Consider the following 27,392-nt stretch of genomic DNA (forward strand, 5'->3'; position numbering starts at 1 on the left):
CTAAGACCAGCACACACCGGGGATTGCAACTTGAGCCTTCCTGGAATGCATGACTGAGTGAATCTCTGCCTTCCCTTAATGGCACAGCTGGGAGCCAGCTTTATTTATCTTATATTTAGGTGTTCGCCTTGGTTCAGTGGTAGCAGACTTGCCTCTGAGTCAGAAGGTCATGGGTTCAAGTCCCACTCCAGAGACCTGAGCACAAAAATCTAGGCGGACACTCCAGTACAGTAGCCTTGGCGAGCTGCTGCAGTGCATCTTGTAGATGATACACATTGAAGAAAGGGTGTTCCAGTGTTGGAGGGAGTGAATGTTTAAGGTGGTGGATGGGCTGCCAATCAAGCGGGCTGCTTTGTCCTGGATGGTGTTGAGCTTCTTGAGTGTTATTGGAGGTGCACTCATCCAGGCAACTGGAGAGTGTTCCCTCACACTCCTGACTTGTGCCTTGTTGATGGTGGAAAGGCTTTGGGGACTCACTCGCTGCAGAATACTAAACCTCTGACCTGCTGTTGTAGCCACAGTATTTATATGGCTGGTCCAGTTAAGTTTCTGGTCAATGGTGACCCCCCCCAGGATGTTGATGGTAATGCCATTGAATGTGAAGGGGGGGGGGTGGTTAGACTTTCTCTTGTTGGAGATGGTCATTGCCTGGCACTTGTGTGGTGCAAATACTTGACAATTGTCAACCCAAGCCTGAATGTTGTTCAGGTTTTGCTGCATGCGGGCATGGACTTCTTCATTATCTGAGGAGTTGCAAATGGAACTGAACACTGTGCAATCATCAGCGGACATCCCCACTTCTGACCTTATGATGGAAGGAAGGTCATTGATGAAGCAGCTGAAGATAGTTGGGCCTAGGACACTGCACTGAGGAACTCCTGCAGCGATGTCTTGGGGCTGAGATGATTGGCCTCCAACAAAACGCAACCCTCTTCCTTTCTGCTAGGTATGACTCTAGCCAGTGGAATGTTTTCCACCCGATTCTAATTTACTTCCATTTTATTAGGGCTCCTTGATGCCACACTTGGCCAAATTCTGCCGTGATGTCAATGGCAGTCACTCTCATCTCACCTCCGGAATTCAGCTTGTTTGTCCATGTTTGGACCAAGGCTGTAATGAGGTCTTGAGCTGAGTGGTCCTGACGGAACCCAAACTGAGCATCGATGAGCAGGTTATTGGTGAGTAAGTGCTGCTTGATAGCACTGTCGACGACACCAGGACAAACCTGGGCAATTTTCCACTTTGTTGGTTAGATGCCAGTGTTATACCTGTACTGGAACAGCTTGGCTAGAGGCGTGGCTAGTTCGGAGCACAAGTCTTCAGCACTACAGCCGGGATGTTGTCGGGACCCATAGCCTTTGCTGTATTCAGTGCTCTCAGTTTTTCTTGATATCACATGGAGTGAATTGAATTGGCTGCAGACTGTCTTCTGTGATGGTGGGAACCTCAGGAGGAGGCCGAGGTGTATCATCTACATAGATAGGCAGCAGCCAAGGCATAGGAACCCCCAAGTGTGCGCAAGGGGATTGATGGAATTTAACCAGCTTAAGCCGTGTAGCCTACCAGGACAGAACATTGGTAAGCTTTGCCCTGCTAATCCGGCCAGAACTATTCTACCCATTAAGGCATTGGTTTTCCAGCCCCTAGTGATCAATTTACCTCTACAAGTTCCAGTAGTAAGCCCAGCCACCTGGATGGTTAGGCAATCAACCATGGCCTGGGGTGTTGTGGACCTGTCTGGCTCATAAATTGGATTACCACGTGATTGACTTGGTTCCACTTTTCCATTACCAACATGTCATCTTGGAGTAATCTCTACCCCAAATAGACCCTGTTTACCTTTCCCTCTCGCAAGAAGGATAGTCCCTAGTTGGACATTAGGCAACTGTCAAGAGCAGGGTTGAACCCTCAATCGGTAGATACCAGATACCCTCCATCCCTGCAACCAATTCCCAACACCAACAACATCAGCCACACCAGCAGCAGCAGCAACAACGCCAGCAGCTTTCTCCTCACTGACCTGATACACCACAGGGGAGAGGGGATGAGCGCAGGGCTGCACCGCGCCAGAGGTGATACCCCCAACACAGGGTATACAGGCAGAGGATGAGCTTCCTCAACATGACTGAACAACAGTGCCCTAGGAGGCTCAGGCTATTGTGCCCAGTTGTGGCAGACATTTGCAGGATCTCTCTGTTGGCCACACACAAATGCATCACCCAGGGGACCACAAGTCAGCCACTTGTGTAAACATTGCCACTGATGAAGCCAGTGTTACTGAACGGGCGCTCTGCTTTGCGGCTCTGGCTGGCTTCCCACAGGTGCAGGGTATCATCGACTGCACACATGTGACCATCAAGACACCCCCCACATCACCCAGGGGTCTTTGTGAACAGGAAGGGCTTCCATTCCCTCAATGTACAGCTCATCTGCAACCATAAAAAGATCATCATGCATGTGTGTGGCAAATTCCCAGGGAGCTGTCATGACTCTTTCGTCCTGCGCCAGTCCACCCTCCATCAGCTCTTTGCACCTTCAAACAGACTTACTGGCTGGCTGCTTGGAGACAAGGGCTATCGACTGAAGATGTGGCTCATGACACCCTTGAGGAGGCCAAGCAACGAGGCCAAGGAGCATTATAATGAAAGCCACAGGTCGATCAGATGTGTGATAGAGCAAACAATCGGCATGCTACAGAGGCGCTTCAGATGCCTTGATGGATCTGGAGGAGCACCTTCAGTACGCATCAGCCAGAGTGTCCAGAATCATTGTCGTATGAAATCGCACAGCCTCTTCGGAGGAGGAGGAACAGGTGGAACATGAGGAGGAGGAGGAGGATGATCCTGAGGTGGAGATGGCACCCACAGCGGCACACATTGTTGCCTTGGAGGCCCAGGATGGCCTCATAATGGCCTGATTTAGTTAAGTTGTGCCAGTGCACCCACCTGGCTCCCAGATGCTGTACCGACAACCCCCCACCACCACCCCACCAACACCACAGAGCAGTCCTAAAATGACCAAACTATTCTTGTCAAACAATTAGCCATTGCTCTAGGTTTAGTAATGTCTCACCATTCACTCCAAGTGACAAGGCAACTTCCCAGGTAGCAGGCAAAAATGCACAAGACTGGAAAGTGGTGCAAAGAAATAAATTTATGTGCGCCATAAGTAGAATTGAAAAACACTAACATTTTGGCAGACACCCATGTGCATACCCTTATGCATCTATGAATGTGTCTTTTTTCTTTTCCGAGTGCTTCTATGAGGTGCAACCACTGTGGCTTCAGCAGGAGCAGAGGCAGGCTGCTCGCTTCCCTGCTGCGACTGCTAAACACTTTTGGCAGACATCCTCTGGGTGTTGGAGCCTGTGAGGGCTCCGCAAAAGACTGCTCCCCCTGCGACTGTGCATGGACAGACTCGGCCATTGGGATCCAAGGCAGCATGTGGGGCTCTGACTGAGGGGGAGGCAACAGGGGGAGAAGTGGGAGCACTTTGAGCAGAACCTGCACTTCCATGTTTTCTCTCACCATCATCCCTTTCATGGGATACCTGTACTTCCCTGCTAGCAAGGAGCTGGAGAGCACCTTGCTGCACATCAGTGGGATGATGAACGCCCAAGTCTACGTTGATATCTCTCCTCGAGATGAGGTCAATGAGAGTCTGGAATCTGTTGCCCACAGCTAGCATGTTCTTGTTCAACTGGCGCATTAGCTGCTCCATGCAGGTGGCCATCCTTTCCATGGAACAGCACATCGTTGCTATCGCCTGTGACATGGTGGTGCTCATGTTGGAGATGGGCTCCTCCATTCTCTGGACAATCGCAGACATTGCGGCTGGACAATCTGCCAGAGCCTCGCACAGTTGTTGCTGCTCCTCCAAGATCAACCTCTTTGTCGACGGCCCCCGAGGTTCAGCATCTGCATCCAGTTGAGCCCAACTTGGAGCGTCCTGTGCCCTCCGGCGAGGACTCTCCATTGTTGTCCCGTGCCCTCCGGCGAGGACTCTCCATTGCTGTCCTGTGCCCTCCGGCGAGGACTCTCCACTGCTGTCCCTGTCTCCACCATCTGCTCTCGCTGACTTGTGAAGTGTGAGACACCAGGTGACAACACTACTCTGTCTCGCAGGACCCACTGACATGCGCGTAACTGCGCTAGGGCTGGGTGCACATGGGTCTGCTGATGGTGCACATTCAGAGAATGAAGAGTCATCTCCCTCCTCCAGCTGGAGTACTTGATGGACCTGTGGGAGAGTAAAGACATGAATTAGACCTCTTATGATAAGAATGTATAACGTTACCATGTAGGATATTTAATTCTGTCACCAGGTTGCTGGGAGGTCCCTCTCTCTCTCTCCCACCATCAGCATCTCTGTCACTCTTATTTTGAGCACATCCTCCTCTGCTGGTGTTAAATTAGCGTATATTGGCAGACCACCTCCGGTTCTTTCTCTCCTGTTTATAGAAACATAGGCCTAGAAATTCAGTTGTTTGCGCCAGCCGCTAGCGCCTTAGGAGGAGGAGATGTTGGGCGCTAGGCGGCTAGCGCCCGGGCGCAGCACGATCTGCGCCTCTCCCCAACTTCACTCACGATTTAGCGGCGGCGCAAAGCCTTTGCGCGTGCTCAGCTGCGCGCGCAGATCCTGACGTCATTTCATCGTGCAACGCCCTTTGTGCGCCCCAAACCGGAAATTCAGTGGCGCAGCCCTTCTTTGCGCCTGGCGGCCCCAGCGACTGGTAGAGGGGAATGGTTCCCAGTCGCTGTGGGGCGCGGGGGGCGCTATTTAAAGGGGACTCCTCCTGCCGTATAAGTGGCAGCCATTTTGTGCCAATCCCTCTGTGTGAGAGACGGATATTTGGAGAGAGACAAAGGCAGAGAGCTTTCTGCTTTGACTCAGCGCTCACACAGGTACTTGTGGCTTCAGGCCAGAGCTTTGCACTTGGATTTCACTTTCAGTGCCATAGCCTTGAGTCGCCACATATAATGGGGGCTGCAATGGGTGGAAACGTTGGCTTTCTGCATTGCATTCAAAGGGATCAGAGACGCCGTGAGAGAGTGCCAGTCATGGCCAGACGGAGATTGGCCAACAGGCGTCGGCACAGGAGGCCTTACCCACCCAGGGTATACCGCCAGCAGTTCTCATATCTGACCATGTCTGAGGAGCAGTGTGTTTGGAGGATGCGATTCAGAAGGGAGGTGGTCACTGAGATCTGCCACCTGCTTCGCAGAGATCTGCAGCCACAGCTGAGGAGCAGGACGTCTCTGTCAGTGGCAGTGAAGGTGACGGTGGCTCTCAACTTCGATGCCACTGGCTCCTTCCAACCCGCTACTGGGGACATTGCCAACATCTCCCAGTTCACGGAACATTGCTGCATCCGCCAGGTGAACAATGCCCTTTTCAGAAGGAGACGTCAGTACATCTCCTTCCCCATGACCCTGGACAAGCAGCAAGAGCGTGCAATCGGATTTGGAAGAATAGCGGGCTTCCCCATGGTTGAGGGCGTGGAACTGATGAACCAGCAATGGTCAGGCCTTGCTTCTGGGCTGCAGTGTGCAGGGTATGGCAGCCAAACAAATTGACCCTTCCCCTTTAAGAGCTGACTGGCGCCAGCGTGTCTGCCTTCATTGAACAAGTCGCCGCACTTGCGCTGCACCCGTCCTCGGTGTTAGCGCCCCGGATCGCCGGCTTAGCGCCTAATGATAGTCGTGCATCGCCTGTTTTAGCGCAGCAGCAACCTCTTGGGGCGATGCGACTGAATATCGGCGAAGGTGGCGCGACTTTGCGCTGGGCGCAAACTTTAGCGGCCGCCCGACTTTACTGCCCCAAAAGTGGCTATACTGAATTTCTAGGCCATAGAAACATAGAAGATAGGAGCAGGAGTAGGCCATTCGGCCCTTCGAGCCTGCTCCGCCATTCAACGAGATCATGGCTGATCATCCAAACCCTAGCACCCGGTCCCTACACCGACAGCCATCCCACCCTGAGCTCTCTTCTGCAAGGAGGGTGTTGTGTCTCAAGGGGTTTTATACCCTTACCTATATAACAATTAAGAAGGACTCCGGGGTGGAGAGTTTAGTTAACGGCCATTTTATTTACAATGTGCTTCTTCACTCAATGCCCTACATTTCCCATAGTGCATTGCAAATCACCACTACAGTATCCCATGTGGGACAATTCTAATACACATTCAAAATACACAACAGAGGGAAAGAAGAGAACTTTGAGTGAGAGTGATGGAATGAGTGTAAGGGATGGATAGGCTACATCTGTAGAGGGTGACTATGAGGGAGTGGCGTGATATTGCCAAATGGCGGCCTCCTGTGGCATTATTTGCTATGATTGCTTTAGGATGAAGGTGAGTGTCAGTGGTGGATAGTCAGATGGGGATGTGAGTAGGTGCACAGACAGAGAGGGATGGGTGCATCTGCAAGGTAGGTTGGTGTGAGGAGTGACGTGCAGGAGTAGGCTTGGGAAGGCAGAGTGATGGGGTTGGAGTGACATGCACATTAGGATGTAGTTGAGTGTGGCATTGCACTCACCTTTCCTGACCTCATGAGATCATTAAATCTCTTCCGGCATTGAATCCAGGAGTGGCTGACAACACCCCTACTGTTCACTTCTTGGGTGATCTCCAGCCATGCCCTCTTGGTTTCTTTGGCTGCTCTTTTCCTGCTGCTGCCAGGGAATGGGACCTCCCTGCCTGCTCTGACTCCCTGGACCTGGACTTCCAGAGAGGCATCTGAGAACCTAGGCGCAGCCTTCTGTCGCTCTCATTCCATCTTTGCTTGCACCCACACAAATCTCTTTGATATATAACAATAGCCACCTGTATGCCTCCTCCCACAACCTTCAGCTGTGATACGTACAACTCTCCTTTAAATATCTGAGCTGAAAGTGAGTCATCGGTGACATCATCAGACCCGCTGCAGTTAATTGGCCAGGAAACCCCACATGACTTTCAATTGATCCAGTTCAGTTAAATGTGCAGTGCAGAATGCGTTGTTGTAAACTTCGGGATGGCGACCCACTACGCGGCCCACACACACTCTCCCCGACTCTAGGGTGAAAATTCCGGCCGTTAACTCTGTTTCTCTCTCCTCAGATGCTGCCTGATCAGCTGAGCATTTCCAGTATTTTCTGATTTTATTTCTTTTCCTCTCTATTTCTCTTTCTGTACCTGATTTGACATTGAATCCACCCACTCTCATTTACATTTCCTTCTCCTTCGTTCCTTTCTTTGTTTATTTCTCACTTTTTCAATCTGATTGGTTAAGGAGATACACAGTTGCTTGCTCTGTTCACTCAGGTCCCAGATGCCCTGTTTCCTTCGCTGTTACATTATTAACTGGCGCTCAACAACTTGCCACACAAAAAGTGTAAAAACCTAAACATGCATGGGCAAGTCTAACTAACAGCAAAAGCCATTAAATGCCCTGCTACAGCAAAATCTGTGCCAATGTTTTTTCTTTCCATTGAATATATTAAAAGAAAAATTTTAGGCTCTTTGGGGGCTAAATTTGGTTGATTTGTGCCTCCCGTTGGTGCAATAAACTAGCGACTGGGCGGGAGGTTAGCGGCGGCGTTAACCGTTAGCGCCGCGTGGCGCTGTGCTGCCAGCGATGACGCCATCGCCGTGCACAGCGCCCCGGCTGTAATATTGGGTGGCACCCCCTGACTTACCACTCGTCCACCGGGGTCAGGGGGGTCTACCTGCGGCCGGGCGGTGCTAGTTAAAGGGGAGGTGCCGGGCTGCCATTTCTGTTGCTGGCCGCCTGCCAGCATCTGCCCCCGTTGCTGTCCCCGGCCCCTGTGAAGCTCCCCCGCGGGGTGCCGGCTGTTCTCCGTGAGCCTGGCAGTCCTCTTGAGTGCCGGGCTCGTTTGCCGGCACTCCCGATCCCTGGTGGCCCAGCTGGACGCTGGGATGCACTTCGCCAGGCCCCTCCCCTTTAATAAGGGGAGGAAGGCCTGCAATACCATGGCCGACATGCCGCAGCATATGGCGCTGCGGCACGTAGCACCGCGATATTGACTCGCAGTGCCCCAAGAGGGACGCGGGGTGCTTCCAGTAGCGCCCTCCTCCCTCTCTGGCGAAGATAGCGCCACCCAATTTTTACCCCCATATATTTTAATTCAGAGTGGATGATTTCCACCTACCAGGTGGCATCCATTACTGCTTTGTATACCAAATTGTTCTGGGCTAAGCATGCTTCTTTCATTGCATGTACATCTACATATATGATACACATATGACCAATAATGCGACCTTTGCACAGAGCTGTCAGTGCCAATACAGATAGGCTGAAATGTTAAAAGCTGAGAAAAGAAAATGCTATTTGCTTCATGTTTGGATTTGAGAGAAGTACATGCAGACAAATTCAATACCTCAATCATTCAAGACAGAGATTAAAATGACATAGGTGTCAGTACTTGGCTGGAGTGGATTTGTCTCTTCACAAGTATAAACTCTTATATAATCCTACTTAGAATAGTTTAAAATATGCAGTTTCCATTAAACAATTCCTCCAAATAAGTACAGGGGTTTCCAACAGTCCCAGAGATGATGGGGCAGCTTTTCCTGGTTGTGTGCCTGGGTGTGTTGGATCACCGCAAATAGCGTTAAATCAGGTGAGAAGGTTTGCATACCCAAATGGATGGAAAATTGGGCAGGTTTCCTAGTGGGCACGTGATACTCCCTAGCCGATTTTTTTCTATGTACTGCACCAAGGTGATCCAGGACATCCAGGCAAAAGTCTGTTTCTTTCTGGCCTCTCTCACTGGCTCAGAGTTAATATTACTATCTGAGTCATAAAGCAAGGGCCCTAGTTCAATTTTCCTCGACTGAGTTAGCTAGTCTCAGTCAGGGCAGTGTTATAACACTGCAATTATCCACAGTGCCCCTAGGTTGGCAAAGGGAAAATCAATTAGAGTTCCCACAATCTCTGGCAGAAGTGCATATGTTTGGACATTGGGTGAGTGCGGGATTGCGTTTGGCTGTTATGCTTCACAGCTGAATAGCTTGCCCTCACTTCTGTCATGGCTCACACATGAATAATTGCAGTGTGGGCAAGGTATTAGAGGGCAATCAGTACCTGTGGAATTGTACCCCAGCCAATACCTTCAAGTGGAAAAAGCATCAAAGTGGAGAAAGAAAACTTCCTATCAAATCTTACACATAGATAATCGTTACCTGGGCAAGGTACCAGAGGGTAAGCAGCACTAATGTTAAAATTTTCCACTAAGGGAATAATTGTCTTGAGGGTGAGGAAGAAAAGTAAAGACCAAAAAAAATCCTCTAGTTTCTTGGTTGTAAAGCACAACTGTTAATGGGTTTTTAAAACAATGGTCATCTGAAGGGAGTTATTTTCTCCATACTGAGAGCTACGGGCATCCTTTGAATACTTTTACTATGGGAGCCAAGAAAGCCATATGGGGGGAAAAAACTGTACTCTTCCTAAGTAAACATGACGTGGTTCGCTTTTCTGTTTTTTTAAACTTTAATCTCATATTTCCTTGAGTATAGGTTACCCCCATAGACATCACTTTGTCTCCTCTGCAGACACACTGTGGAGTTTGTTTGGAAGAACCTTCTAACACTGTTGTGTATTTTTAATGTAAAAATGAATGTCTTGCTGGGAATTTGTATTCCCACACTTCCTTGGCTGAGAACATCTGGACAGTGCTTCACCAGAAGCATTGGCATGTTTGACAAATGCAGTCACTTCTCTGTATATATTGGTTGAATGGATGCTATGTCCTTATTAAAAGCATGCTGGATCCTGTGTGGTGCATCTGGCAATTGTACATCAATAGTAAAACTATTGTAAATAGAAGTAAGAACTGCCAATATCTTTAGTTGATAATATTACTGATAGAAAAGCTATGACTTTGTATAAGCATGACTTCTGTATGAAACCACTGAGGTGGCAATGACTGGTAAGAGGCACAGTAGCTTTAAACTTTGTAATGCAAACATTTTCTCCCAATACAAATGAATATATATGATGTTTGCATTTTGTAACAACAATGAAGTGGAATTGTGTGTTTTTTAGAAAGAAGCTCATATAATTTATGTGATAAATTTCTGTTCAGAATATCGTTGTATTGGTACAAAAACTGGCAGTCCTAAAGTACTCAGTGTGGTTTTTAAAAATAAAGAGGGATAAAATGAGAAGGTGCTAATATAATTTTAGAAGCTTTTGAAAGATTTGGGTGAAATGCAAGGCACACTATATGTTTGAAAAAACCTTTGTACTAATTGCTTGTCTTCCAGAGGCATGTTGAAATATCAGGCGAATTTGGATGAACACCCTCCTGGCTGCATTGACCCGAATAAAACATTAATCGATGATTTCCCTGTACCAGAGTATCCTGCAGAGCCATTTTCAGAAGGCTATGCTGAGCCAGAGCCTGGGATGGAAAACAATTTTGAGAGAGTCTGCACTGAACCCCCAAAATTTCAGTCAAATTTACAAGAGGTATGCAAAATTTGGGTGTTCAGGCTAACACATCTGTAACCTAATTTTGCCTTTATTTTTGGTAGTACTGTAACCCATAAAAAGTAATTTTGTTGTTGGATTTAAATAATTTATAGAATATTCAGAGCATAAATACTTAAATATTTTTAAAGAGTCAAACATGGGACTATTTTGCACAAGTGTAGTAGACTGTCAGCTACTTGGGTCAACTACTTATTAGGCCTTTATTGTAGACAGCTTTATGGGCCATTCAAAGCTCCATACTCTGCACAACATTTGAATTTACCACCAGCAGTGAGTTAAGATATCTTACTATTGCACAGCTTCAATAATTACAGTTAAACACCTAAACTGGAAATGAGGCACTTAATCCCATCACTTTGTGGGAATTTTGCCACTAGAATGGATTGGAAAATGACAGCTGTTTCACAAATGAGAAGGAAGGCCAAATTCACGGTGCTGAGATGGCCCTGATTGTGGAGATAATGGTGGCTGGAACATCTTTAACATTTAGAACTGGCCTCAATTCCTTCAATCTACAGACAAAGAGAAAGGCCTGGGAGAAGTTTTTTCAGCAGATGAATGCAATCTCCAACAACAAAAGGAACTGACCGGAGAACAAAAGATATGTAATTTTTTTGTAAACAGGAAAAAAAACGGCAGCGTGGACACGATGGGCTGAAATGGCCTCCTTCCATGCTGTAACTTTCTATGAAAAGGGTTCAAACATACCAAGAAAGCTTCCTTGGAGAAGACTATTTTCAACACCAAGCCTGAGAACAACTGGACAAATGTCAGTTTTGTCAAGAAGAGCCCTTAACTAGTTTAGTTTTTTTCTGTACTCCTGAGGTCAATAGAGGGTGGCACAGTCTGGCATGGGGATTGGCAGATACTTATGTGGGAGCCTCCACTATTGACTCTAGTAGGAATCCACAATGTCTGTCTGTTTGTTTTACCAGTGGAATATATTCCACCAACACAATATTGAGATACATTAATAGAAGGGTAACACAACCAATGGGAACCATGGATTGTTGGAGTCATTCTTGAATGATAGACATAGTGATGTAATAAAGACTCACTATGCACTTGGTTGAACATAAAGCAAGGCCTTAATCGATTTGTAACAAAACATGGAGGTCTAGTTAGTAGTCACTAGCTTCCTGTTTCCAGATTGTCTGTGGCCAAGTTGGGCCCACGCCCGAGTATTTATACTCCTTGGATGGCGCCCTCAGCTGGCCGTCCAGTAGTACTTCCTGAATTACTTCTTGTAGAAGTTGCGATTTATGACATTCTTCCTCCCTAAAAGGTTTGGAAGTCCAGTCTTCCTTTAACGGACTAGGCGGACCAAAAATAACCATAGTCGTTTAGCTTTCTGCTTGTGACCGGAAGGCACGTCTCCCCGGTCCGTGTCCTGGTGCCTGGGTCGCTTGGCCCGTACCGGTAAGTCGGTAGAGTCCGCGTCGTCTTGATCGTCCTGTGGAGGTCTGGGAATATCATGACTCCGGGTGCGGGTCACCACAGGTGCAGAGCTGGCTTCATCCTGGGTCGTAGCCAGAGATTGTCTGGCGTCCTGGATTCGGGCGGCCATCCTACGGGGAGCGTTCGGCTCCCTGAGTTGATCCGGTAGCACTGCCGGCAGATCCCTCAATGTCCCAGGTAGGGAGTCATCTTCATAGGGGTGCGGAGTGTTGACATCATCGTCATGGGATCCTTCATCATTCGGGCCTGTGTGACCGGTTGGGCAGGGAGCCAGATCTCTGAGCGAGACAGTGGACTCCTGGCCATCAGGGTACCGCACGTGCGCATACGTGGGGTTTACCTCCGTTAACTCCACCTCTTCAACAAGAGGGTCATTCTTGTCAGACCGGACGCATGTCTGGAGTAGCACAGGGCCTGGAGCCACCAACCATGATAGTAGAGATGTCCCATGTGTAGAGCGACGCCGGAACTTGAAGAATCGCTCATGAGGCGTGACATTAGTGGATGTGGAGAGAAGAGACCTGATAGAGTGTAACACGTTGGGGGGCACAGTTCCCCACTGCTGGTCTGGTAGGTTGCGTGACCTCAGTGCCAGACGGACAGCGTTCCAGATGATGGCATTGTATCATTCAACCTGTCCGTTGCTGATTGGGTGATATGGTTTCATCTTACGCGAGGTGATTCCCCATTGGGAGAGATAACCTTTAAGTTCACTCGACATAAAGGAGGGACCCCAATCCGTGTGGATAAAATTGGCCGTCCCGCAAAGGGAAAAGACCTGATTGAGGCATTTAATTACCGTAGAGGTAAGCATATTAGGACAGGGGAAGGCAAAGGGAAAGCATGAATACTCGTCTACCATCGTAAGTAGGTAGGTGTTCCGCGTCGACGAAGGCAGTGGCCCTTTAAAGTCTATGCTGAGCCTCTGCATAGGCTGCATTGCATGTATGAGTAAGCCATCTGATGGGCGGAAGAATTGTGGTTTCAATTCTGCACAAATCCTACAGGAGGAGCATGTTTTCTTTACGTCCTCCGTTGAGAATGGTAGATTTTTGGAGCGCACAAAGTGCAACATACGGGTAACGCCAGGATGGCATAAGTCCATATGCAGATCTGCCAGAGTCGACGTTGACATTGAAGAGCAAAATGCCTGTGTGAAGGTAACTGGGGCCACATTCTGTTTGCCGGGTCGGCCAGCTCCATCCTCCAGAGTTGAATTTTATTATTTTTGACTTTCGTGCGCTTCCGGTTATCCAACATGAAGGCTACGGAGCGTTGGTCAGTTATGAGCGTGAAATGACGCCGAGCAAGAAAACGACTCCATTGGCGTACAGCCTCGATGATGGCTGTAGCCTCCTTCTTGACAGGGGGGGTAATGGAGCTCGCTACCCTGCAAGGTTCTGGATAGGAATGCCACGGGTCGACCAACTTGATTCAAGGTAGCCGAGATCGCCACCTCCGATGCATCGCAGGGTCGTCATCAGCGAAGGCCTCTAGGGTAGGGTCATCGCCCGTTAGATTAGAGTCATCATCAGCGGGGGCATCCGCCTGAGACCTATCGAAAGACTCATTAAAGGTGATAGCCGCCGCCCGTGCACGTGGTGGGAGATAAGTGTCTGCATTCTTCTTGGCCAAGTCCAGGGAACACGCCTGGTCATAAGCAGCCCGTAAATTGAGGGGTTTATTTTCCAGCAGACGCTGACATATAAAAGGGGACGCAATCCCATTGATAAAGGAATCGCGGATTAGTTCCTCTTGATACTGTTCAGCTGTAACCGCTTTATGGTTACAATCTTTGCTGAGCCTGTGAAGTTTCTGGAGGAATTCATCGAGTGATTCCCTAGGCTGCTGCCGAGTTGTGGCCAGTAGGTGTCGAGCAAAGATTTCATTCGGGGACTTGACATATAGCTGCTGTAAAATTGGATAGCAGCGTCGTAGTCTATACAGTCCTCAATATAATCATACACATGAGGGGATACGTAGTTAATAAGCATTCGTAACTTATTAGGGGCATCTGCCCCACATTCTTCAAGAAAGTTGCTAAAGGTACGAAACCAATGCTTCCATACCTTCGCTGCCGCAGGTGCATTCGGGTCCAGGTCGAGACGAGTGGGTCTAAGGAGTTTTTCCATGATGGATCAGTTTCTTGCCCAAGTTCCTTTCTGCGGTTCGAGTTGCAGCTAGTTGTTCCGAATCACCCAAAGCATGGAGATGATAACAAGTCGATTAAATTGACGTAATAAAGACTCACTATGCACTTGGTTGAACATAAAGCAAGGCTTTAATCGACTTGTAACAAAACATGGACGTCTAGTTAGTAGTCACTAGCTTCCTGTTTCCAGATTGTCTCTGGCCAAGTTGGGCCCACGCCTGAGTATTTATACTCCTCGGACGGCGCCCTCAGCTGGCCATCCAGTAGTACTTCCTGAGTTACTTCTTGTAGAAGTTGCGATTTATGACACATAGCACAGGCGTGTTCTTCATTGATGTTTAGGTCGATATCTTGAATGATTTTATGTAGCAAATAGAAAGGATTTGCACATTTTGGATGACTATTACTACAAAACAACACTAGGCAGCATCAGGCATACCTAAAAAAGGATGCCAACCTGGGGAAGCTGCAACACTGGACTACATGCATGTTAAACAACGGAAGCAGCATGCTAAAGGCAGAGCTAAGCGATCCCACAACCAACGGATCAGCTCAAAGCTCTGCAGTCCTGCCACATCCAGTCGTGAATGGTGGTGGTCCATTTAACAACTGACTGGAGGAGGAGGAGGCTCCATGAAAATCCCCATCCTCAATGATGGCAGAGCCCAGCATGTGAGTGCAAAAGACAAACATGAAGCATTTGCAACCATCTTCAGCCAGAAGTGCCGAGTGGATGATCCATCTTAGCCTCCTCCTGAGGTCCTCACCATCACAGAAGCCAGTCTTCAGCCAATTCGATTCACTCCACGTGACATCAAGAAATGGCTGAGCACGCTGGATACAGCAAAGGCTATGGGCCCCGACAATATCCCGGCTGTCGTGCTGAAGACTTGTGCTCCAGAACTAGCCGCGCCTCTAGCCAAGCTGTTCCAGTATGGCTACAACACTGGCATCTACCCAAAAATGTGGAAAACTGCCCAGGTATGTCCTGTCCACAAAAAAACAGGACAAATCCAATCTGGCCAACTACCGCCCATCAGTCTGATCTCAATCATCAGCAATGCTGTCCAGTGGCACTTACTCACCAATAACCTGCTCATCGATGCTCAGTTTGGGTTCCGCCAGGACCACTGGGCTCCCGACCTCATTAAAGCCTTGATCCAAACATGGACAAAAGAGCTGAATTCCAGAGGTGAGGTGGGAGTGACTGCCCTTGACATCAAGGCAGCATTTGTCTGAGTGTGGTATCAAGGAACCCTAGTAAAATTTATGTCAATGGATCAGGGGCAAGACTCTCCACTGGCTGGAGTCATACCTAGCACAAAGGAAGATGGTTGTGGTTGTTGGAGACCAATCATCTCAGCCCCAGGACATCGCTGCAGGATTCCTCAGGGCTGTGTCCTAGACCCAACTATCATCAACTGCTTCATCAATGACCTTTCCTCCATCATAAAGTCAGAAGCGGGAATGTTCGCTGATGATTGCACAGTGATTGTCCAGTTCCATTTGCAACTCCTCAGATAATGAAGCAGTCAATGCCCACATGCAGCACGACCTGGGCGACATTCAGGCTTGGGCTGATAAGTGCCAAGTAACATTCGTGCCACACAAGTGCCAGGCAATGACTATCGCCAACAAGAAAGTGTCTAATCAACCCCCCTTGACATTCAACAGCATTACCATCGCCGAATCCTCCACCATCTACATCCTGGGGGGGTCACCATTGACCAGAAACTTAACTGGACCAGCCACATAAACAGTGGCTACAAGAGCAGGTCAGAGACTAGGTATTCTGTGGCAAGTGTCTCACCACCTGACTCCCCAAAGCCTTTCCAGCATTTACAAGGCACAGGTGAGCAGTGTGATGGAATATTCTCCATTTGCCTGGATGAGTGCAGCTCCAACAACACTCAAGAAGCTTGACACCATCCAAGACAAAGCAGCCCGCTTGATTGGCATCCCATTCACCACCTTAAACATTCACTCCCTCCACCACCAGCGCACCATGGCTGCAGTGTGTACCATCTACAAGATGCACTGCAGCAACTCGCCGATGCTTCTTCGATAGCACCTCCCAAACCCACGCCCTTTACCACCTAGAAGGACAAGGGCAGCAGGCTCATGGAAACACCATCACCTCTAAGTTCCCCTCCAAGTTAAACACTATCCTAACTTGGAAATATATCGCCGATCCTTCATAGTCGCTGGGTCAAAATCCTGGAACTCCCTCCCTAACAGCACTACAGGAGTACCTTCACCACGCGGACTGCAGCGGTTCAAGAAGGCGGCTCACGACCACCTTCTCAAGGACAAGTAGTGATGGGCAATAAATGCTGGCCTTGCCAGCGATGCCCACATTCCAGGAATGAATTTTTTAAAAGTGATCGTTCCAGGTTCTAGAATTTCTGTTTGAGAATATAAATGTTTGCTGTATAACAGGTGTTGCTTTAAATATCTGGTTGAACCTATGATCTATTGGGGATTCTGGGTTGAGGTTATAAATTGTGGTTTTAGATCATAGCCATAATCCCAAAAGCTAGTCTTAATCCCTAAAAACTAGTCTTGTGGTTAGTTAGTTTGACTTTTTTTTAAACAAATACATAACTGGCTAAAGATGAAAAATCATATGTTGATTCAGGGTAATGTTCATTCTTCATAAAGGCATTTTCTATGGGCTATGCAGATCACCTTCATGTTGAGGGAATGAAAGGCTTCACAACTAATGTACACCATGGAATTAAATACCAGTGCCCATACCATGACATTTTTAAATACACTCATCGTTCTGGCACAAACTTTTACCATCTCTCTTTAACTGTTCTGCTTCAGTCCTGTGAAAGTGGATGAACCGAAATGCCTTCAAGGACAATGTGCCAACTTTTAAGGAATTGGAGGAAGCTTGAGGGCATTTTGGGGATTTGGAACTGTTTTTCCTACTGCCATGAATCAGGGGATTGAGAGCTGCTTTGGCCTTTGGTGAAGTCAAGAAGCAATGACGTGGTGGGGGAGATTTCCATTTAAGAGGAAAGATTGAGATTTATTTTCTAGAGGTTTATATTTTCGGTGTCCCTGGCTAGGGAGAGAGACCACTAGGCTTTGCTTGCAGTCAGGTGCAGGTGGTGCTGAGCTCTGCTGTGGATGCAGAGACTCAGTTGCTGAATCAGTGAAAGTACAGGTGACCAGCTCCCTTAATCTGGAGGCACATTCGTAGTTTCCTGAACCTGGGGCCATTGATACTATGGAGTACAACCAACATGGGAGGTCCTTGTGTCTCCTGTCAGCAGCACTCCTATAATCTAAAAACATCTTACAAGAACCTGGCACTTGCCCCTTCCCCCAGAAAATTTATTTTCACACATTGCTCCAAAATGGTGAAAAATACACCAAATAGAATTTTAAGCAGAAATATTGTGCCAGAGCCAAGGAACCTCATCCATCACCAGCATATCTCAGAAAATCAAAGGTGTCTGCCCATGATTTTCTGATATGCCCTGGCGACAGGCGGGGTTGTAGTATGCCCTCAGAAAATTACCCGTTATTAATTATATACACAATTATAATCTGAATACTATTTTATTGGACAGTAACTGTAACAAAATGGATAAATTTGACATGAACAAAAGCTTTGGTTTCTTAATAGTAATTTTGAAGAACATAACATAATGTGCAGTGACACCAATTGCTTATTGATGTAAACTACAACATACCATTTAAAAAATGCTATTCAATTTGCTTGCGGGCATACCATTAGCTATTCTGGTGAGTAACCAGATGAATGTTTAGATTTATACTAGACTAGCTGGAGTGCCCGGCAGTGCCGAGGGAACTCAAGAACCCTGTGCCATGTTTATAAAACTGTTTATGAGACTGTTGGGATTGAAGAACTCTTCCTAAGCACCCAGGAGGTGGTTCTTTAACTTTGTTTTTTGTTAATGGAGATCGCCAGTCAGAAGTGGTGTGTCCAAGTCTGCTACGTTTTCTTGAGGGCATGCTGTTATGAAAAAATAAAAAATTATTTTTATATATATATAAATAAGTCTGTCTGTCTGGGAAGGAGAGAGAGAGAGAGAGAGGGAAAGAGAGGGGGAGGCAGAGAGAGAGAGGGGAAAGGAGAGAGAGAGAGGGAAGGAGAGAGAGAGAGAGGGGGGGAAGGGGAGAGAGAGAGAGAGAGGGAAGGAGAGAGTGAGGGAAGGAGATAGAGAAGAGAGGAAGACACCCCGGGGAAGGGGCTGGACTCTGAACCTGGCGGGTGAAGAAGGGCGGCCGCCATTTTGTGAGGTCGGCGGGAAGTTTGAATCGCGGCGGCTGAAGGAAGGAAGGAAGGAAGAAGGTGAGATTGTGGGTTTAAAATTTTTAAAAAAGGATCCAGAGAGAGATGTAGGTGAAGCCGGAGGTTCTCATCGCTCGGGCTGTGTGTGTGTTGTGTGAGGAGATGGAGACTCCCTCCCCACGCTCCTTCTCTCCCACCCCCTCACTTTCTCCCTCCCTCACCCTCTCGCTCTCCCTCCCCCTCTCTCTCCCTCCCCTTCTCTCTCCCTGCCCCACTCTCTCTCCCCTCTCCCTCTCTCTCCCTGCTCTCTCTCCCTCCCTCCCCTCTCGCTCTCTCTCCCCTCTCCCCCCTCCCTCCCCGGGTTTAAATTTTTTTTAAAAAGGATCCAGAGAGAGGAGATGTAGGTGAAGCTGGAGGTTCTCATCGCTCGGGCTGTGTGTGTGTTGTGTGAGGAGACGGAGACTCCCTCCCCACGCTCCTTCTCTCCCTCCCTCTCCCACCCCCTCACTCTTTCCCTCCCTCACCCTCTCTCTCTCCCTCACCCTCTCTCTCTCCCTCACCCTCTCTCTCTCCCTCCCCCTCTCTCTCTCCCCACTCTCTCTCCCCTCTCCCACTCTCTCCCCGCTCTCTCTCCCTCCCTCTCTCTCCCTCCCTCCCCTCTCCCTCTCTCTCCCCTCTCCCCCTCCTCCCCGTTCTCTCTCCCTCCCTCTCTCTCCCTCCCCTCTCCCTCTCTCTCCCTCTCCCCCTCTCCTCTCCCTCCCTCTCTCCCTCCCTCCCCCTCTCTCTCTCCCTGCCCCGTGTCTCTCCCTCCCCCTATCTCTCTCCCTCCCCCTGTCTCTCCCTCCTTTCCTCTCCTTCCCTCCCCTCTTCCTCCCTAGGGCCTCAGGCCCGGCCCGACTCACCTCAGCTGAGCTCCTGCTCCGGCCCGAGCCCCCATGCGCGGCCTAGCGCCTCAGGCCCGGCCCGACTGACCTCAGCTGAGCTCCCGCTCCGACCCGAGCCCCTGTGCGCAGCCTAGCGCCTCAAGCCCAGCCTGACTCACCTCAGCTGAGCTCCCGCTCCGGCCCGAGCCCCCGTGCACGGCCTAGCGCCTCAGGCCCGGCCTGAGTGAGCCCTGATGAGCTCCGGCTGCGGGCCTCCAACGCTGCTCCACTGCTGGATTTATTTTGGGATTAGCCTGGAGAGAGAGGGGGGGGAAAAGAGCGCCTCAGGCCCGGCCCGATGGACCCCTGCCGCTCCGGTCTCTGGTTTTTCGCGCTCCCGCATTAACGGCAGTTTGAAGGATTAGGCCCCGCCCACACACACCATGAAACACCCCCCGTGATGCAGCGTGTTCCCCCCGTAGGATTGGTCAACCTTCACGTCACTCAACGCTAATGAGCCGTAGGATTGGTCAACCGCTAATGAGTGGATTTTGTCCGTTTTTTGAACATTTTTTGTATAGTGTACGAACAATTTTTGTCTGACCAAAAAGTAAATACACCTATGACACTCCCCTAATAAGCTTTCTTTTGATATAACATATGTGTAGGTATGCTGTATTACTTTTGAGTGAAGCCCGGACATACATACAGACAGACAGACAGACACCACAATCCTTTTATATATAGACTGGAGTGCCCGGCGGTGCCGAGGCTTTTTCGAGGGCATGTTGTTATTGGAAGAGAGAGAGAGAGCGACTGGGGGGAAGAGAGAGCGCGACTGGGGGGAAGAGAGAGAGCGACTGGGGGGAAGAGAGAGAGCGACTGGGAGGAAGAGAGAGAGCGACTGGGGGGAAGAGAGAGAGCGACTGGGGGGGAAGAGAGAGAGCGACTGGGAGGAAGAGAGAGAGCGACTGGGGGGGAAGAGGGGGGGGAAGGGGAGGGGGGAAGGGGAGGGAGGGAGGGAGTCCCCGAGCCCCACCCCCCCCGATGTCCCGAGCCCCGCCCTCCCAAGGCCCGATCTCACGAGGCCCGATCTCCGGAGCCCCGCGCCCCGCCTCCCGAGCGCCGATCTCCCGAGGCCCGATCTCCCGAGCGCCGATCTCCCGAGCGCCGATCTCGCGAGGCCCGATCTCCCGAGCGTCGATCTCCCGAGGCTCGCCCCCCCCCCCCGATCTCCGTAGGCCCGATCTCCCGAGCCCCGCCCCCCGCCCGAGCTGGCTTCAAGAGCAGAGAGAGAGACGCCGCCGCGCAACCTACCGCGTGAGGCCCGGCCGGACTCAAGTCCCGCGTGCTGACTCCTGCCCCACCCTCCTTTACTAACATGGCGGCGGTGGCGACGCTTGGCTCAGGCCCGCCCCCTCCAGCCTTCACAAAGATGGCGGAGATCGCGAGCCGCTTGTTCAGCGCGACGGGAGGTGCCTAGCTCGGGCGTGGCTGGGCAACAGAGGCCCAGGCTCACAGGCCTGGAAAAATGGTTAAAGATAGGAAAATTCTAGCTGTTACAGAAAAGATTTACAAATTAATTAACTTTTTTTAAAAACAATTTGTGTTTTAAAAGCAACTTTTTTTTTGCTGGAAATGTAGATTTGAAAAGAAACACGCAGAAAGCGGGGAAAAGAAAGGAAAAGTTTGGAATCAAGATGGCGGCGACTCACCTCGGTTCAGAACGATAAGGCCCGCCAACACACGCACTGATTGGTGGACCGTCAGGTCAACGAAGCATAAGATTGGTCAATCATCCCGTCACTCGACTGTAGGAGGGCCCGCCCGCACGCGCCAGGAACCCGCCCCCGCCACGCAGCGATTGGTCGACCGTCGGGTCGCTCGACCGTATGATTGGTCAACCTCGACGTCACTCGATGCTAATGAGCAGATAATGAGCGGAATGTTGAACGTTTTTTGGATACCGCGGGCGCAATTTCTGTCTGGCCGAAACGTAAATATGCTTATGACGGTTCTGGAATCGTAAGCTTTCTTTCGATGTAACACACGTGTAGGTACGCTCTATAACTTTCGAGTTTATTCAATACAGACAGACAGACAGGCAGACGGAATGACAGAAGAACCGCTTTATTATATACTAGCTGGGGGGAGCCCGGCTTTGCCAGGGCTGTTTTGGGCCGGGCGGTTTAAATCGAGTGCCAGGCTTTGGGGCCCTGTCTGTGTCCCTTTGTGAATGTGCTGCCGGGCAACATTTCTACCTTTTAATACCTTGAAAGATGAAAGTGAAAGTACTTATAAAACATTTTTGGTAAATCTTATGTTATTTTTAAAAGAGATACTAACTTTTTCAAAGCTGGATAAGGAGAGTAGTTTGAGCTGCAAGCAGTGAAACAATGGCTGGCAGATCCCTGAGATGAAAACGATTAGTCCCGCCCACACACACACTTAATACCTTGAAAGATGAAAGTGAAAGTACTTATAAAACGTTTTTGGTAAATCTTATGTTATTTTTAAAAGAGATACTAACTTTCAAAGTAGTTTGAGCTGGAAGCTGAAGTCATGGCACTGAAACAATGGCTGCCAGATCCCCGAGATGAAAACGATTAGTCCCGCCCACACACACACACACCGATTGGCCAACCATCAGGGGACCGTACTGTAGGATTGGTCAATCGTGACGGCACAGGATTGGTCGAACCTTGACGTCAGTCAATCAATGCTAGCAGATAATGAGTTTAATTTTGAAGATTTTTTGCATAAGGCGCGAACAATTTTCGTCCGACCGAAAAGTAAATATGCTTACCAGCGTCCCGGAAGCGTAAGCTTTCTTCAGAGGTAACGCGCGCGTAGGTACGCCGTATAACTTTCGAGCGCATAGCCGGACAGACGCACACCCGAGGACAGACAGACAGAAGGACAGACAGACAGATCGATTCCTTTATATATATATAGATATAGATAAGATCTATTCACTTAAAGGTTTTATCACTCCTCTTACCTCAGATGCTAACCAGCAGATTTTTAAGATGACCATGGTTTAATGCATGTTTCAGCTTGCCAGTGTTTTGCAATAAAAATCAACTTTATTTCACTGGGATTGGAGGTTGTCGTTATTAATCAACCAGATTGTTGGATGGTGGGATTGAAAGCTGTTAGATGCAATCAATCAGACGTTAATTTCACTCACTGTTAGTTGCACATGAACGTGAGGCAGAAATGTTTTCAGATGAGCTGATGGTTTTTAAGTGTAGTAATTACAACTGTGTTTATTTAGTGTAACTAGTAAGCTACTAAATGTAGCTGTTTTATTAAAAAAAATGTTTTCCACAAAGGAATTTTCTGGAGTGTGTCTGACGATTGTCTGTCTTTTCAGCAAGAGTAGTTACACATGCCTTTTTGAGATAAGGAGGTTTTTCCTACTGTGAGTTTATTAACTGGCTTTATTTGAAGCATTTCTGTCACTGCACTTACAGAATTGCCAGTGTTTGGAAATAAAATAAGATTCAGATTGGGGTGCTGATGAGTTTTACTTAATTTTTTAAAAAGTAAACAAGTTATTCATGTAGGATTTTACTACAATGATGTGACAGTTGGCCAAAAGGTGGGCATGGGGGAGTGAGGGACCTGCACAGAGTACTTTAATCATTCATAAAAATGGGACCAGTCTAAAAGCCTGTGGGGGTAGGAAACTGACAGGAGTGGAACAATGATCAGATTGAAGTCAATGGAAAGTAAAATTGGTGGCTGGTCTAATTACGTCAGTTTCCCTGCCAGGCGGGTTAGGCAAAATTACCTTAAAATGTTTGGTAGAATGAGCAGTTCTATTTTTAGGTTAGCTGTTGGCGGTGTCATGACCAGCCTGAATCCATTGATTATACTATCAATAAAAAGTTCTAAATCAGGGAGCCTTATAACTTGTATTTTGGTTTGCAGCTCATTGTCTGATAGAGTGTAGTGTAAACTTTCTCTACTTCTGCAGAGAGATCTTCAGTTACTGTAAAACCAAGCATTTGGATACTAGTCATCATAGAAATACATAGAATTTACAGCACAGAAACAGGCCTTTCATCCCAACCAGTCCATGTTGGTGTTTACCCTCCATGCAAGTAAATAGTCCTAATTACGTTTACCTACCTTGTTGCCATATTTTGTATGTGGAAAGGGTAAATAGGGAGGTCGCAAAGGCTTTAAACTAGTAAGACAGGGAGAGGGATCTGCAAGAAATGAAACAAGTTTAAACATAAATGAACTGGAAAGGAGAGCATGGGACAGACTAAACTAAGGGAGGACATAAATGGCCAGAGAATAACTAGAGTTATAGAACAAGAGTGTAAAAAGATGGTTCAAAATAAAGTGAGAGGAACTACTGTTAAAAATGAGTTAAATTGTCTGTATAGCAATGCAATCCGTGTCCATAATAAAACTGGGGAACTGGAGACAATAATACATTGCGACAAAGCAGATCTGGTCGGGATTACTGAGACAAGGCTACAGAAAAATCAGGACTGGAAATTAAACATTGCAGGGTATAAAATATTTAGAAAAGCTGGAGTGGGGAAAAGGGGAGGTGGAGTAGCTGTACTTATTAGAGATAACATAATGGCAGTAGAAAAAAGTAACACAGCCATCAGTAAGACAGAAATAGAATCCATGTGGATAGAGATAAGAGATAAAAAAAGGATCAATCACACTAATAGGGGTATACATAAGAAATAGGAGCAGGAATAGGCCACTGGGCCCCTGGAGCCTGCTCCGCCATTCAATAAGATCATGACTGATCTTGGGCTCAAAGCCACTTCCCAGCCCGCTCCCCATAACCCTTCACACCCTTATCTTGCAAAAATTTGTCTGTCTCTCCACTTTAAATGTATTTAATGACCCAGCCTCCACAGCTCTCTGGGGCAGAGAATTCCACAAATTTACGACCCTCTGAGAGAAGAAGTTCCTCCTCATCTCAGTTCTAAAAGGGCGACCCTTTATTCTAAAACTGTGCCCCCGAGTTCTAAATTTCCCCACGAGGGGAAACATCCTCTCTGCATCTACCTTGTCGAGCCCTCTCAGTATCTTATGTTTCAATAAGATCTCCACTCATTCTTCTAAATTCCAATGAGTATAGGCCCAGCCTGCTCAACCTTTCCTCATAAGCCAACCCCCTCATCTCTGGAATTAATCTAGTGAATCGTCTCTGAACTGCCTCCAATGCAAGTACTGCATATCCTTCCTTAAATAAGGAGACCAAAACTGTACGCAGTACTCAAGGTGTGGTCTCACCAATACCTTGTACAGTTGTAGCAGGACTTCCCTGCTTTTATATTCCAACCCCCTTGAAATAAAGGCCAACATTCCATTTGCCTTTTTGATTACTTGCTGTACCTGCATGCTAACTTTTTGTGTTTCATGCACAAGGACCCCCAGGTCCCTCTGAACTATAGCATTTTGTAATCTCCATTTAAATAATAGTTTGCTTTTTTATTTTTCCTGCCAAAGTGGATAACCTCGCACTTTCCCACATTATACTCCATCTGCCAAATGTTTGCCCACTCACCTAGCCTGTCTATATCCCTTTGCAGTTTCTTTGAGTCCTCTGCACAACTTGCTTTCCCACCCATTTTTGTATCATCTGCAAACTTGGCTACATTACACTCGATCTCTTCATCCAAGTCATTAATGTAGATTGTAAATAGTTGGGGCCCCAGCACCGATCCTTGTGGCACCCCACTAGTCACCGTTTGCCAACCAGAAAATGACCCATTTATCCCAACTCTCTGCTTTCTGTTAGTTAGCCAATTCTCTATCCATCCATCCATGCTAATATATTGCCCCCAACTCCGTGAGCTCTTACCTTATGCAGTAACCTTTTATGTGGCACCTTATCGAATGCCTTCTGGAAATCCAAATACACCACATCCACTGGCTCACCCTTGTCCACCCTGCTTGTTACATCCTCAAAGAACTCCAGCAAATTTGTTAAACATGATTTCCCTTTCCTAAAACCATGCTGACTCTGTTTGACTGCAGTATGTTTTTCTAAATGCCCTGCTACTGCTTCCTTAATGAAGAAATCCAGCATTTTCCCAATGACAGATGTTAGGCTAACTGGTCTATAGTTTCCTGCTTTCTGTCTCCTTTCTTAAATAGGGGTGTTACATTAGCGGTTTTCCAATCCGTTGGGACCTCTCCAGAGTCCAGGGAATTTTGGGATATTGCAACCAATGCATCCACTATCTCTGCAGCCACTTCTTTTAAGACCCTGGGATGCAGGCCATCTGGTCCAGGGGACTTGTTGTCTTTTAGTCCCATTATTTTACTGAGTACTATTTCCTCAGCGATAGTGATTGTCTTTAGTTCCCCACTCCCTGTGGCCCCTTGATTATCCATTGGGATGTTGTTAGTGTCTTCTACAGTGAAGACAGATGCAAAATATTTGTTCAGAGTCTCTGCCATTTCCATTACAAAAGCAAACCAAGCACGAGGGTGTATTTCTAGAGGTATAGAATTGAAAAGTAGAGAAGTGTACTGAACCTTGGTTCGACCATGCTTGGAGTACTGTGTACAGTTCTGGTCACCATATTATAAAAAGGATATAGAGACACTGGAGAGGGTGCAAAAAATATTAACAAGGATGACACCAGAACTGCGAAGTTATACCTATCAGGAAAGGATGAACATGCTCGGTCTCTTTTCTCTTTTGTTATGGCCTTATTGACCTGTGTCACAACTTTTAGTGATTTGTGTATTTGTACTCCCAGATCCCTTTGCTCCTCTACCCCATTTAGATTCTTATTTTCTAAATAATATGTGACCTCCTTATTTTTCTCTTGAAAAAAGAAGGCTGAGGTGTGACCTAATAGAGCTATTTAAAATTATGAAAGTTTTTGATAGAGTAGACACAGAGGCTGCGATTTCGCCTACCTGGGCGGCTTCATGGCGGGAGAGGTCGGTGGCGGGGGTGGGGGGCGCCCCGCTGCTGTGTGGATCCCATCAATAAATCGAATTTTGCCTTAATGGGCCTTGTTAGGCTTGCCAGGCGCGTTTCCCGGCCCTATTAAAGGGTGCGGGTCTGGTGACAGGGAGGTTCTCTTCCCTGTGAACGTCAGGAAGAGGCCTCACCAGCAGACAAAGGCAGCGTGGCTGCAGATATCGCAGGAGGTAACAGGCTGTCAGTGGTGGTTCGCACCTGGGTGCAGTGTCGCAAGTGGTTCAATGATCCAGTAAGATCAGGAAAAGTGAGTATTAAGCCACAATTACCTTGATTCTGCTGTGTGCCTCATCACACTCGCACCACTCTACATTGTCACCCCTACTCCTACACAATACTACACAGCCCAACATCCCTTGTAGCTTCATCCATCCCTCTAACTCTATCTACAATATCAGGTCGCCATCTTACTATGCAGCCCTTGCACTGAGCCTCATCATTATGCAATGACAGCAACTAACAACACAAAAGGTGGCAACTTGGTATTGCCAACCCACTCCATCAAATTTCAGTATAAAGCTCTATGCCATTCCATTCCTTACACTCATACCATCACTCTCACTGAACCTTCTTTTTTCCCTCCTTGCAGGAAAAGATAGCCCACAATAAGAGGGAGAGGGAGAGAATGGGATGAGGGCCTCCACAAACCATGTCATATCTGACGAGTGCAGAGAAGGCAGCACTGGAGATTGCTGGAGTGGTGGATGTTCTGAAAGTGGGGGACGGAGAGAGGGGCTCAGCAGAAGAAGCTGGTGACAGAATGAATTTCCATACATGCATGCCTTTCATCATTGCCTCATATGAGGTGTGATGTCAAGACAAGATGAATGCTCATCATGTGTATGTGTCTGCAGTAGACATCCTGTATAACTAACTGACATCTTCACTCTCCCACAGGTCCATCAAGAGCTCCTCCCAATGTCCAGGAGCAACAGCAAGAAGACTCCTCGGAGGAGCCTCCTGCCTCTGAGGGCGCAGCGTCACCTCAGACAGCGCAACCCAGCACCAGTGCAGAGTCACACACCTCGGTGGGTATGTTGCGAGATCGAGTAGTGTTGTCACCTGGTGTCTCACAGATCACAACTGAGCAGCAGCAGATGGTGGAGACATTGACAGCAGTGGAGGCTCATCAGAGGGCGCAGGACGCTCCCAGCTCTGCTCGGCTGCATGC

General features: G+C 48.1%; 1 protein-coding gene across 1 annotated transcript in view; it reads left to right on the forward strand.

The window, feature by feature from the left end:
- nox4 (NADPH oxidase 4) overlaps positions 1-27,392 on the forward strand; it is a 265,875-nt gene that overhangs the window by 84,177 nt on the left and 154,306 nt on the right. The window contains exon 9 of the mRNA XM_085998801.1: positions 10,268-10,472. Coding sequence (XP_085854927.1) covers positions 10,268-10,472 — 205 coding nt within the window. The remainder of the gene's footprint in view (positions 1-10,267; positions 10,473-27,392) is intronic.

The sequence above is a fragment of the Somniosus microcephalus genome, chromosome 10 (genome assembly GCF_052327205.1).
Source record: "Somniosus microcephalus isolate GS21.2 chromosome 10, FLI_Smic_1.0, whole genome shotgun sequence".
Classification (NCBI taxonomy): Eukaryota; Metazoa; Chordata; class Chondrichthyes; order Squaliformes; family Somniosidae; genus Somniosus; species Somniosus microcephalus.